The sequence below is a fragment of the Beta vulgaris genome, chromosome 1 (assembly GCF_026745355.1).
Source record: "Beta vulgaris subsp. vulgaris cultivar EL10 chromosome 1, EL10.2, whole genome shotgun sequence".
NCBI classification, from domain to species: Eukaryota; Viridiplantae; Streptophyta; class Magnoliopsida; order Caryophyllales; family Amaranthaceae; genus Beta; species Beta vulgaris.
In genome coordinates this window covers 33,667,777-33,681,089 of record NC_079202.1, presented here as the reverse complement: position 1 = coordinate 33,681,089, position 13,313 = coordinate 33,667,777, and the positions used below count along the sequence as shown (strand labels likewise).

At 36.8% G+C, this 13,313-nt stretch overlaps 2 protein-coding genes across 3 annotated transcripts; one reads left to right on the top strand and one right to left on the bottom strand.

The window, feature by feature from the left end:
• The first annotated feature begins 5,217 nt into the window (after positions 1-5,217).
• Positions 5,218-8,479, top strand: LOC104896380 (uncharacterized). 2 transcript variants are annotated; one of them, XM_048644398.2, is made up of 5 exons: positions 5,218-5,482; positions 5,581-5,905; positions 5,988-6,134; positions 6,606-7,015; positions 8,156-8,479. In XM_048644398.2, the coding sequence occupies exons 1-4, from the start codon at positions 5,426-5,428 to the stop codon at positions 6,971-6,973; spliced, it is 897 nt and encodes a 298-aa protein (XP_048500355.1). In that variant the 5' UTR covers positions 5,218-5,425; the 3' UTR covers positions 6,974-7,015; positions 8,156-8,479. The 2 variants fall into 2 exon arrangements, with proteins under 2 accessions (XP_048500355.1, XP_010681430.1); XM_010683128.4 differs by lacking the exon at positions 8,156-8,479 and having other exon boundaries at positions 5,219-5,482; positions 6,606-7,148.
• On the bottom strand, positions 7,476-12,726 carry LOC104896372 (polyadenylate-binding protein 5). The gene is made up of 7 exons (XM_010683121.4): positions 11,428-12,726; positions 9,374-10,149; positions 9,100-9,177; positions 8,925-9,014; positions 8,452-8,754; positions 8,139-8,363; positions 7,476-8,053 (listed from the first exon to the last, which is right to left on the bottom strand). Exons 1-7 carry the CDS (start codon positions 11,675-11,677, stop codon positions 7,829-7,831), a joined length of 1,947 nt encoding a protein of 648 aa, XP_010681423.1. The 5' UTR covers positions 11,678-12,726; the 3' UTR covers positions 7,476-7,828.
• Positions 12,727-13,313: the final 587 nt, after the last annotated feature.

Sequence of the window (13,313 nt, the reverse complement as noted above, 5' to 3'; positions counted from 1 at the left end):
TTTATTAGCATATTGCTGCATAGCTTCATCAAGGTTGCATATATAGCTTCCTCTGCACTAATATAAAACAAAAAAAAATTTTAAAAAAAAGGTAATATTGCTGCGGTTTCTGTCCCAGAACCGCAGCAATATTACTTTTTTATAATAAAAAAGTAATATTGCTGCGGTTATGGGCCAGGAACCGCAGCAATATTAGCTTTCTGGGCCACCTTATTTCACCACAATTCCTAATATTGCTGCGGTTTGGTCATTAAAACCGCAGCAATATTACGTTATATTGCTGCGGTTTAAAACCGCAGCAATATTACTAATACCTATTGCTGCGCCCTTAATTGCTGCGCGCCCTATTCCGCAGCAATAGGGCACTTTTTAACCGCAGCAAGTAGCCTTTTTTCTACTAGTGGTTGAAGCCTCGGGCCAAAGGTACCTAAAATGGAGGGTGGATGCAAAAGCTTACCTAAAGTCACTTAGCCTCGACCATGCCATTGCATAGAAGGTGGTGCCCCTACCCCTTTGGAGCAAGCGAAAGCACTGGTGTGTATCTCAAACACCATATACATGAAGAGTTATGGGATAACCTAAAGGATCGATTTGAGCATTTACAAAGGATTAATGCTTCATGGGCCCAGTATGAATGGTTAGTTCTCAGGTTTTAGGAATTTGCATTAGTACGCGGGTACATCTCTCAAATACTTCACATCACCTCACAGCTAAAGTTGTGTGGAGAACTTGTGTCTGAACGAACTATGATTGAGAAAACCCTCTCCATTATGCACGCCCCAACAATGTTGTTCAAAAGGAACAATTCCGTGAAAGGCATTGCGAAATATTATGCGACTTAATTGCCATCCTTTTGGTCACAGAACATAACAACCAAATCATGCTCTCAATTCATAATCAAAAGCCAGCAGGTACCAGTGCACCAGCAGTTGAAATAAATGCCACTAGAGGTGGCAAGCGCTGGAATAAGCGGAGAGATAACTCAAATCGGAATGGCCAGTTTAAAAATAGGGGTGATGGAGAAAGAAATGAAAATGGAAGTGGCAGAGGAAGAGGACACCAAAACTGGCGACCAAATAGAGGACACTGAGGAAGGAACTCCCAACAAAGGCCACAAAAGAAATGTTTTAAATGTGGCATCCAAGGATATTGGAAAATTGAATGCCACACAACCAAACATCTTGGGGATATGTACGTGGCCTCTACTAGGGGTCAAGGGAGACGTAGTGAAACAAATTTCATGACTGAAACTACTTTCGCTCCCTGACCTCGACATAGATGATTACCTCATGTAAGATGTTTCTAATAATGTCTAGCACTCATATTTCCCGTAGATCAACCTACGATGTTGTTTTGTCACTTTACTTCATGTAATCTCGTCTTAATTTTCTTGAATGTCTCTTGTATTTTGCGTTTCTTTTATCATTCCATGATATCGTTCCATGTAATGCACCTCTTTCTGTGAATAATTTTTTATGTTAAGTTTTAATGAAGATAATGACAAACAAAGGTGCTCAACAATGCCTGATTCATAATGCCACTATACACACCATCCTAAGTAACAAGACATACTTCACTCAACTCAAGTCAAGAATAGGCGACCTTAACACCATCGCAGGCACTACAAATATGGTTGAGGGCTTAGGAAAGGCATGCATAGTGTTACCAAAGGGAACACACTTCACTATAAATAACGCATTGTATTCTGGTAAAACTCAAAGAAATCTATTGAGTTTCAAAGATCTGCGTACGAATGGTTACCATATGGAAACCATTAACGAAAATGGAAAGGAGTACATGTACCTCACTAAATGTGAAGCTGGCAAGAAAATAACCCTTAAAAGGATGCCAACATACTACACAAGACTATATTTTACTTATATCAGTCTAGTTGAAACAAATTTGGTGTCTCACCATAAGGTGGACAACCAAGAAATATTCCCTATGTTGCATGATCGCTTGGGTCACCAAGGATCAAGCATGATGATGAAATTCGTCCGAAGCTCAAATGGGCATCCGTTGGAATATGTACGGGCCCCACAATTAAATGAGCATAATGGCAAGGTTTGTTCGCTTGGCATATTGATCATAAGACCTAAAAAAAACTTGTAGGTGAAAATCTTGAATTCCTCGAAAGAATTCAAGGAGATATTTATGGGTCAATACACCCCTCATGTGGACCATTCAGATGTTTCCTGGTGTTGATTGACGCATCAACACATTGGTCTCAAGTTAGCCTCCTATCAACAAGGAATGTTGTTTTTGCAAAACTGCTCGCGCAAATTACGTGTCTAAGGGCACAAGTTCCAGACTATCCTATCAAGAAAATCCGACTTGATAATGCCGGAGAATTCACATCCCGCGCTTTTAATGACTATTGTATGTCAATTAGGATAGACGTGGAGCATCCAATAGCCCATGTTCACACAAAAAATGCTCTACCAGAAGCGTTCATAAAGCGATTACAATTAGTCGCAAAGCCATTTCTAATGAAATTAAAACTCCCATCTTCGATAAGGGGACATGCTGTACTACATGCTGCGAGTTTTCTACGATTAAGGTCGAGCGCTAAGCATGATATATCCCCACTACAATTAGTGGTTGAAAAGGAACTAAGGCTTGCTCACCTCCGAATTTTTGTGTGTGCAGTGTACGTTCTTATTGCACCATGCCACCACCACAACATAATAAGATGGGCCCACAGAGAAGGTTGAAAATCTATATTGGATTTGAATCGCCATCCATCATAAGGTATATAGAACCATCAACTGGTGACCTTTTCACCACTCGGTTTGCCGATTTTCACTTTGATGAGATAATTTCCCAACCTTAGGGGGAGATAAAGTAGGTCCATGTTGGAATGAAATTTCATGGAATGCCAAAAAAATATCATATCTTAATCAAAGATCAAATATGTGTGGGCAAGAAGTGCATAAAACTATACACTTGCAAAACATTGCTAATCAATTGCCAGATGCATTTACTAATTCGAGAGGAGTGATAAAATCATATATACCGGCTGTGAATGCTCCTGCACGGGTGAAATCCCAAGAGAAAAAACGGAAAATCCACTTCCAAATGAATCTACAACACGCAAAAGCTGTGGAAGATCACTCAGAGCCAAAGATTGAAACCGAAAAAGTCTAGAAGAATATATATACAAATAATAAGAAATTAAAACTGATAGTTCTTCTAAAGTGGAACAATTTTCAAATGATGAAAACATCATTAACCCTCCAAAATGAACTCAAAGAATCAGATGCTACATCTGAGGGGGAGCGTGAAAATGCGAGCGTCGACAATCATGAAATTTCAATAAAATTTGTGCATTCTAGAAAGCAATAGGACATGGTAAAAACCCCGATTGATGAAATATTTGCGTATTCAATAGCCACAGATTTCACTACTGGTAGACCAAGATTAGTGGATGAATTTCGACGAAGGAGTGATTGGCCTAAATGGAAAACCATTCAGGTAGAATTGAAATCTCGCTCTAGGAAAACGAGAAGTGTTTGGCCTTATAGCCCAGACCCTAAAGGGAGTCAAACCCGTTGGGTATAAATGGGTGTTCGTGCGAAAACGAAATGAGAAAAAAGAAATGGGACTATACAAGGCTAGGCTTGTAGCCCAAGGTTTCTCCCATAGAACTGTAGTTGACTCTGAAGAAACATACTCCCTAATGGTAGACACTGAAATCTACATGAGATTCCTTATAAGTCTATCTGCATGCAAAGGACTACAAATGTGCCTCATGGATGTCGTGACAACATATCTCTATGGGTCACTTGACACTAATATCTACACGAGAGTCCCAAAAGGACTTGGGCTACCTGAATCCTTGAGGTCAAAAACTCAGAAGCTACATTCCATGAAATTGAAAAAATCACTCTACGGTTTAAAGCAATCTGGAAGAATGTGGTATAACCGTCACAGTTAATACCTCACGAATCGAGGCTACAAGAACGACCAAATTTGTCCATGTGTCTTCATCAAAAAACCAAAAATGGGTTTGTATCAATTGCGTTATATGTTGATGACTTAAATATCATCGGGATACCCGATGAAATCGAAGAAACCGCTAAATACATGATGAAGGAATTCAAGATGAAAGATCTTGGAAAGACCAAATGTTGTCTCGGTTTACAAATTAAACACCTAAAGGATGGGATCTGTATTCACCAATCCAATTATGCCGAGAAAGTGCTAAAAAGGTTATATATGGACAAATCACATCCTTGAGTTCACCTATGGTCGTTCGTCACTTAAAAATTGATGAAGATCCTTTCCGCCCTCGAGAAGAAGGCGAGGATATACTCGTTCCCGAAGTACCATACCAAAGTGCCATTGGAGCCTTAATGTATATAACCATCATGGCCCATCAATACTAGACCATACATTCCATTCTTGATCAATTTATTAGCTAGATTCAGCTCCAAACCTACAAATAGGCACTGGAATGGAGTGAAACACTTACTCCGCTATATACCTTTGTAGGATATGCCGATGCAGGCTACCTGTCAGATCCAGTCAAGGCAAAATCGCAAACGGGTTATCTTTTTAGCTACGGAAATACAACAATCCCTTGGAAGACGACAAAACATACTCTAATAGCTATTTCATCAAATCAAGTTGAATTAATCGTACTTTATGAAGCTGGTAGAGAATATGTATAGTTGAGATCTTTGACCCATCACATACTCGTCGCTTAAAAATTGATGAAGATCCTTTCCACCCTCGAGAAGATGGCGAGGATATACTCGGTCCTGAAGTACCATACCTAAGTGCCATTGGAGCCTTAATGTATATAGCCATCAATATTAGATCAGACAGTACATTCTTGATGAATTCATTAGCTAGATACAGCTCCAAACCTACAAATAGGCACTGGAATGGAGTGAAACACTTACTCGGCTATATACCCTGGTAGGATATCCTGATGCAGGCTACCTGTCAGATCCAGTCAAGGCAAAATCGCAAACGGATGATCTTTTTAGATATGGACATACAACAATCCCTTGGAAGACCACAAAACATACTCTAATAGCTATTTCATCAAATCAAGTTGAATTAATCGTACTTTATGAAGCCGCTAGAGATTATGTATAGTTGAGATCTTTGACCATCACATACTCACGGAAAGTGGTATGAAAGAGACAAAAAAATTCCAATTATCATCCATGAAAATAATACTACTTGCATTGTACAAATTAAAAAAGGCTGTATCAAAAGTTAGGAAACAAAGCATATCAATCCTAAATTCTTTTCCAACCCCCAACCCCCAAAAAGTAAAAATAGCGCTAAAATCACTCTCCAAAATCAAACAAATCTGCAGTTCAAACTAAACACCACAAAACACAAAAATTACACTAAAAAAAACTCTGAAGTTCAACCTCCATCAGAAAACTCGTTTAGCTTAATCAAAACGATGATGAATTCCACGCTTTTCATCGCAGTTCAATGCTGTCACTGTTCCACAATGCAGGCAACTACTCTCTCTTTTTAATTCTGTTGCAATCTCTTTATTTTTATCGTCGAGATAAATCAATTCGAGGATTCTAACGAATTACTAAGAAAACTCAGGTGAAGCAGCAGAAGAAAAGCAGCAATAAATGGAACTGTGTGGTCTGCAATCAAAAGCAGTCTGTCACGAAATTCTACGCTCAAGGTTATCAAGCCAAGGAAATCCGAAACATCGTTCAGTCCTTCAATATGTCTCGGAAAACAGTCGACGATAATCAACTGCAACAAGGAGACCCTTCGTTGCGACGTTTCGTCGAAAACTTGGAAAGTGATCAGGAGAAGGTGGAGAAGAAAGCGAAGCAACGTACTGATTGGAATGAGTATTTGGAAGATGAGACTAATGTCAATGTGCTGGAACCTGCTTACTTGAAATATAAACAAAATGGTCAGAATTATTTTTGGATTTAGATTTTTGATGTTTCTTTTTAATTCGGATTCTATTTTTGATGATTTAGTTAATTATGCAGGGGAAGAAATGGGAGTTGAGCCGAAAGTTGTAACCGAGTTTTCTGAGGATTTGGTGTTCAAGAAGCCGAAATTGATGGGTAAATTTGGTTCGTCTTCTCTTGAGTGGGGCGAAAATCTAACATACAAACCAAACTTTTCTAAGAGAGGTACTGTATATGATAATAGAACTATTTTTTTGGTTAGTTTATTCAGTTTTTGGTTTGAAGATTGTTAAGGTTTGGTTGATAGGCGGTGCAAAATGACGGTAATGGTAAACACAATTTACTATGGTAGAGAAATCTCATTTCTAGATGTGTGATTTTCTTCATGATATTTCATTTCCATTTAATGCCACACAATGCAAAGTTATGAAGCTAAATACATGTTTGGGGATTGACATTATTTACCATGGACATTGACATGCGGTTTTTCTTGCAAAACTACACTAAAAATCATAGCCATTACTGTCAATGAAACGAGTATATAGTATAGAAATTGGATGGTAAACTTATAATTAAACTAATCAAGTTTATTTTGAAAAATTTAACAACAGATTATTGGAAACTACTTTTGATGGTGTTGATATGTCCGTTTTTAGTTTATCAAAGCTGAAAATTGCATTCCCTAATGTCTGATAGGAACTGGATCGAGTTCTTTAAAAGTAGATGACACTGATCTGATCAGAGATGTTAGAAGCAGTGATCAACTGCAGAGAGATAAGGTTTTGACAACACAGACAACGAGTAATTCCAAATGGTCACAATACATGGCAAAAGATGATTTTCCCGGAGACACTGGAAGACATTTTCAGAAGCAGCAGCAGAAAGACCAACTACTGAAGAAAGCAGGTGCTTCGAAATGGAGCGAGTACATCACACAAGATGGTGATGGGGGTGATGAAGGAATGAAAGCGGCTTTCGCTGATGATTTAAGACTGATGAGTACACTGGAAAATGATGGTGTCGATCACCTGGTCGAGGAAGACATCCACCCCGACTTCATGTAGTCTGTCAGTGGATTATGAGTATACTTATTCAGTTATTTGTAGGTGAGTATTATTGTTATGCTATCAGTTCCTCGTTTATATGCTGGCATATTTTTTTTTTTTTGTTGAGTTCTGTAAAAATGTCCTATTAAGAGCTGTGGTAAGGAAGGTTATATCAGCATCATTTGACAGTCAACTGATTTTTTCTGATAGTTGCTCGAAAATTGAGACTCCAGAAAAATCAGCATTTTATGCAGAAAAGAGTGTTTGAGTGAAATCAGCATATTATGCATCTCAGGGTAGCTCTTCTGGCTGTGCGAAGCGAACAAGAAATGGTTTGCTCAAAATTATACTTCAAAATATTTCGGATTAAAAAAATTGGCAGCCATAGCACAAACCAAAATTACCTTCCAGTTTTGCAGAATTATCAACATGCTCTAATGACATGTAATCACAAGAAACCCCAGTAAAAAGAAACATCCAAATTAAATTGCATAGCAACAATTTAGTAAAATCCAATTAGTAGAAAAAAATTCTCAGAAAATGATTTCCAAATTTCATGCCAACCTTAAAAATTCTAAACATCTCCATGAAACTCAGATAATGATATCCAAACATTCCATGTAATGATGTCCAAAAAATCCTATCGAGTATGTGTGAATACAATTTTATACTATAATGAGTTAAGCTTAAGCAACCTAAATGAAATCCTATGAAACTAGTTTTTGGAATATCCGAACCAAAATTTTTTATTTTTTTTATTCTTTATTTTTTTTCAAAAAAATACCACCCCATGAATGAAAGCTCAACCTACCCTCTAATATTTGGGCCTTCGTGGCAGAAGATATTTTTAATTGATGAAAGAGTATGAACGACTTATTCAGTAAGTGAGAGTGAGCCAAGCTGGTCACCAACTTCAGAACTCAAGGTAGATGAATTGAGAACGTCCATGGCCTCCAAAACTTTCTTCTTGAGAGCATCAGGAGACTCAATAAGATGCAGTACTTCTGTCTGGTCCATCTCTAGCAGCATGCCAGTCACTTTTCCTGCATTATCATGCTCGAGACGCTCCACCAGTGGATATAGTTGTTCCCCTAGCATCTGTAACAATGTAAAAGCAACTCAATATAGAGAACATGATATGATCATATGATTAAGCTTAAATATCTACAGTTACACAATATACCATGCGTTGACTCTCAGGAGATGCAGCAGCCAAGGCAGAAGCAAGTGTCGGCATCGACACAGGACCAGATCTCGCAGCATCAACAGGACTCAAGGGCATCCCAGAAACATCCAAAGGCATAGGCATCATCTGCCTCACCATTCCTTGAGGAACCACAGATGTATCAACACCATTTCGTCCATTACCCATATATCTGAAACTCTGTCCACCATTGCGATTTGGCGTCTACATTAGTGAGAAAAAATGTTCTTAAAGACGGACAAAAGGCAAATCAAAGAAACAAGGAAAAAAAAAAAAAAGAAAAGAAATGAACCTGATTATGTTGCTGCAGCTGATGAGAATTACCACCTCTCCTGCCACCTATACGTTGTCCAGGCTGTCCTTGCCTATGAACATGGAAAGGCATCATAAAGTTCGGGGGAACTCCTGGGCGAATCCCAGGCAAGATTTGCTGCTGGAAGCCGTATCCGGCAGGATGATGGGGAAGCATACTCGGAGCACCTTGGCCAAAATAAAGGTGCTGAGGAGAAAGCCTAGGTGACCCAGGAAAGAAACCATGCATCCCCGTTGGCAAGGGTGCTACTCCTCCCTGCAGGTGGACTTGAGCAAACTGAGCCTGTATATAGATCAAGTAAGTCTTGTAGTGTCTGATACATGAGAAAATATTAGAAATGCGAAGTATAAAAAAAGTGAAGCTACCTTTGATGTTCTTGTTTGTGTGACTTAAGCAGAAAAATAAAGATGTTCAGCTAAAATTTTAAGCAGTATTCATGCAACTAGATTTACCTGCAACCTCGCCTTCCGTTCCTCTTTACGTTGGGCAATGGCAACATATAGAGGCTTCTTTCCAATCATTTTACCATTCATTTCATTTAACTGCAGAATATAACAAAACATGTTAAAATAACCACCACAATCCAGTCATCAATTGGAGTTTACTATTAAGGACAAAACAAATTACTGCTCTTGTTGCTTCTTCTGGAGTTGAAAAGGAAACAAAACCAGATCCTTTGCTAATTCCATGGGGATTAAGCATGATCTACAACACCAACAAAAAACAAGATTAGCAAACAACATATCTTACAAACTTGCAAAGATATCAATCACTCTATGCTATAACTTTATGTTACTCTCGGGTACAGTGCTCGTTCCCATGTCATTGTGTCGAGGATCTAACATGAAGTCCTTAGGTAATATCAACAGTCCAAGTAACATAGATATAATTAAAGTTATACCTTGCATGATGTTATAGCTCCAAACTCAGAAAACAAGTCTTTTAGTTTTTCTTCATTTATGCTGTCATCAAGATTTTTCAAATACAAATTTGCAGCCTGCAACTTTTCATATCGACTGATCCTTTCTTGTTCAAATTTAGCTTTCAAGTCTGCTTCCCTTTCTGATTTCCTTTGAGCCCTTCCGACATACCAAGCCTTTTCATCATGAATGGTTCCGTTCAACTTCTCAACAGCAGTTGCAGCACAATCCGGACTCTCAAAGTTTACAAAACCGAAACATTTGGACTTCCCGTTTGGATCTTTCATTACAACAGCACTAGTGATAGAACCAAAAGGGGAGAAAATTTTATCAAGGTCCTCATCCGTATGATTTTCAGATAAATTTTTCACATAAATATTAGTAAATTTAGGTGATCCATTAGTTCCAATTCTTTCTTGACGCCGAACAAAATATCCTACGTACACTTGTTTATCGTTCAGCAACATGCCATTTAAACTATTAATTGCCTTTTGAGCAGCTTCCTCCTGCTCAAACTGAACAAATCCGTATCCTCTCGATTGACCATTATTATCAACCGCTACCTTGCACGAAAGTATGGCTCCAAAAGCAGAAAAAGTGTCGTAGAGTGATTTGTTATCGATTGAGGAGTCCAAGTTCTTAATAAACACATTAGCGTACCCACTCTTTCGGAGGCTGGGATCCCGATGAGAATACATTATCCGGATAGGTCTGCCATTTACAGGCGTAAAATTAAGAACCTCCAGGGCATTTGCAGCTGCATAGAAGAATTTGAGTTAAAACATGGTAAATATAAAATCACACAGAAATATCAACTATATTAACATGTCTTGGGAAAGTTGTCATAATTCCTATAATAATAATGGTAATGATTATTCTTTAATAAAAGTCTTAAAGCACCTCCAGCAGATCAAAATAGGTCCCAACTTGTAAATATTGAAGAGTTGGAGCTAATAGCTTGGTTGCTGGAGTGAAAAGAAGGTTGTTGCTTGGGGAAGTCAAATATCTCCACAAAGCTACTTGCTTTGTTCTACTCTTTGTGGGCCCTTCTTTCCATTTTCACTTTTCATTCACTTTCTATGTATAAATGTAATTGTTTGATATGATGACATGTGGGACATACAAAAACTAAAAGTGATTTTAGTTTTTTATTTGAAGAGGTTGTAGTTTGAGAATATTGTAATTTGGAAATCTGATCTGGCACACAAAGTTGCAAGTGTTTGTAGCTTGGCCATTATAGTTGCTCTTACTAAGGTGGGGACCAAAGAATATCATAAAGAGAATTTTCATGAAAGTATGCCATTTTCTAGATTATTTTGTAGATTCGTGTAAGAGATTGACATTTGACATTACCTATTTCAAAAGTCAATAGATATATGTAAGCCATACCATATATGAATATAATAACAGAATCTTATTATAGTCTACATGTATAGTATCTTATATTAATAACCATATAAAATCGTCTCTTCATCTGATTTGAAGAATTACAAGTCTAGTATATATTCCACCACCTTTCCTGCAGAATTTGTGTAGTGAAGTAAGAGTTTCTCAAAATTGGACAGGGGACGGGCATAGACACAGAGTTAGCGAAAGCCAAACAAGGTCAGTGGATGTGCATCACAAGAATCAAGAACTCTTAAAAACCGAAAAGCTGATTCAAAACTTAGATGGTACTTCCTCTGTAATCTTCGATTTGTTAGATTAAACATAAACAATAATTTCATAATATTATTAATAACCAATTAGAGATATCAACATAAGTGGCTCAGTGTACGTTTCAGATTTGGGTAAGAGTACATAAAGGTAGTAGCCGAGCATGGGACACTGCGCACAAGCAAAGTAGATCAGGTAAAAACCAAAATCGAAAAAACAATAACAACAATGTACATTCTATTTCCTCCACCCACGCACTACAAAATCACACAAAAATAGTCAGATCGATCTTGGATTATGGAATCATTTGAATAAAACTATGAAAGAAGACAATATATGAAAGATAAAAAAAAGAAAGAAGAGATGAAGGAGAACAAACCATCCTGAGGTGAGCCAAAATTGACATAAGCATAACCAAGAGAAGAACGTTTGTGTTGATCCCTACAAACCCTGACAGAGACAATAGGAGCCACTTGGGAAAACAGATCATACAATTGACTCTCATTCACATTCGCATCCAAATCTCCCACATACAATGACATATTCCCAAACTCCACCGCCGCATTCGCCTCATTACCTACAACCGCCAATGCACCCTGTTGTTGTTGCTGATTCCCAGCCGTCTCCATTATAATTTCATATAGTTTAATAATTTTTTTAAAGAATAAAACAAAGGGTTTTCTGATATTTGGAGGAGAGTTTTGGGGTTTGGATGAGTTTATTTAGGAATATGTAAAAGAAGTGAACAGAGAATATTTCTTCCACCAAAAAAAATTGGGGTGGAGGAAGAAAAAAAATTAAAACAGAGAGGAGAGAGAAAGACTAAGAGTAAGGTGGAATGAGTCAGGGGAGTTAACAACTATTTATACTCAGTTTAACGAGAAACGTTTCGAATACGAGGTTGTTTTCTTTGAGAGAATGATGATGTGGCGTATCTTTGTTTGTTTGGTTGGTTGACTTGGTTCATAGCTCAAAAAGTGAGGAAACAGAGAGAGAGACATTACATGTACTACGGACTAATGAGTAACGACTGGAATTGGCAGTTATTTGTAATTTGTGTCTTTGGGTTTTTTTCTTTTTTGGGATTTTACTTTTATGGTATGAAATAAACTTGGCTATTTTGATTTTGATTTCTTTCCTTTTTTTTTTTTTGTTTGCAAGAGTGTAATCTTCATCACGGTGGAGCAAGTTTTAGTTATTTTTTATATTGTGGATATAGTGAATTTTAGAATATTATGTTTTTATATGTTAAAAAAATTTCATTTTATAAATGTTAGAAAGTGGATAAGCATAATAATGTAGAAGAGATTCGATCACATATTTTGAATTTTATTCAAATAAAAATTTAGTAATTAAGATAGCTGACATTCACATTAAAAATTTCTATTTGCCTAACTTATGGTAATTTTTTTTAAGTATATTGTTTGTTGGTTGGTATCAAAGTGTACTATAAGTACAACTTAAAATTTTAGAAAGTAAGATATAGGAGTTGTTACGATTATTTTCTAAGAACTATTAATAGCCACAAGAGTGAGTATAGTTTCAGGAAAAAAAACCAATAAACTTAAACAATGTATGTGTTGAGAATTAGATTAAGCAAAATGTAATATTAACAAAGCGCAAAGTTGTTGTTTCGTTAATATTAAACATCTAACTTTAAAGTTCGAGGGCAAATTTTGTTTTTAAGGAAGAGTAGATGTAATACCGCTAATTTTCAGAGTTTATTTTATTATTTACTAAGATTTAATATTATTTTCACTTAAAATTATTTTTTATAATGCAATTTTATTTGATAATTATGTTTATTAAAATACTGATTTCATTTAATTTTGATTTATTTATCAAGTTTTACTTAAATGATTTAATTGAAACTTGTTTTATTATTCATTTTATTATTTCTAAATAATTTAATTGTGGTATTTGAAATATTTTGGTTGTGGGTATTCTTATACAAATTGTCCATCCATTTTAGCAATCCACATATAACGCCTAAAGTGAAGTCCATAGCCCATATGTCTTTCTAGCCAAAAAGAAAAGATTAAACAAAACAAAAAAGATGGAGGAAAATGTGATTCGGCATCACCATCTTCCTCGCCTTCTCACGTCTGATTTACAGCACCAAAGGAGCCAAAATTTTCAACAAAAGTACAGCCTTTGTCAGTAGAAATTGATTTTAGTCCACAATTTCAGATTTTAGGGATGAAAGCAGTCAAAAAAGCAAACCCTAACACCATAGCTCTCACACCTCCACCATTAATGGAGCTT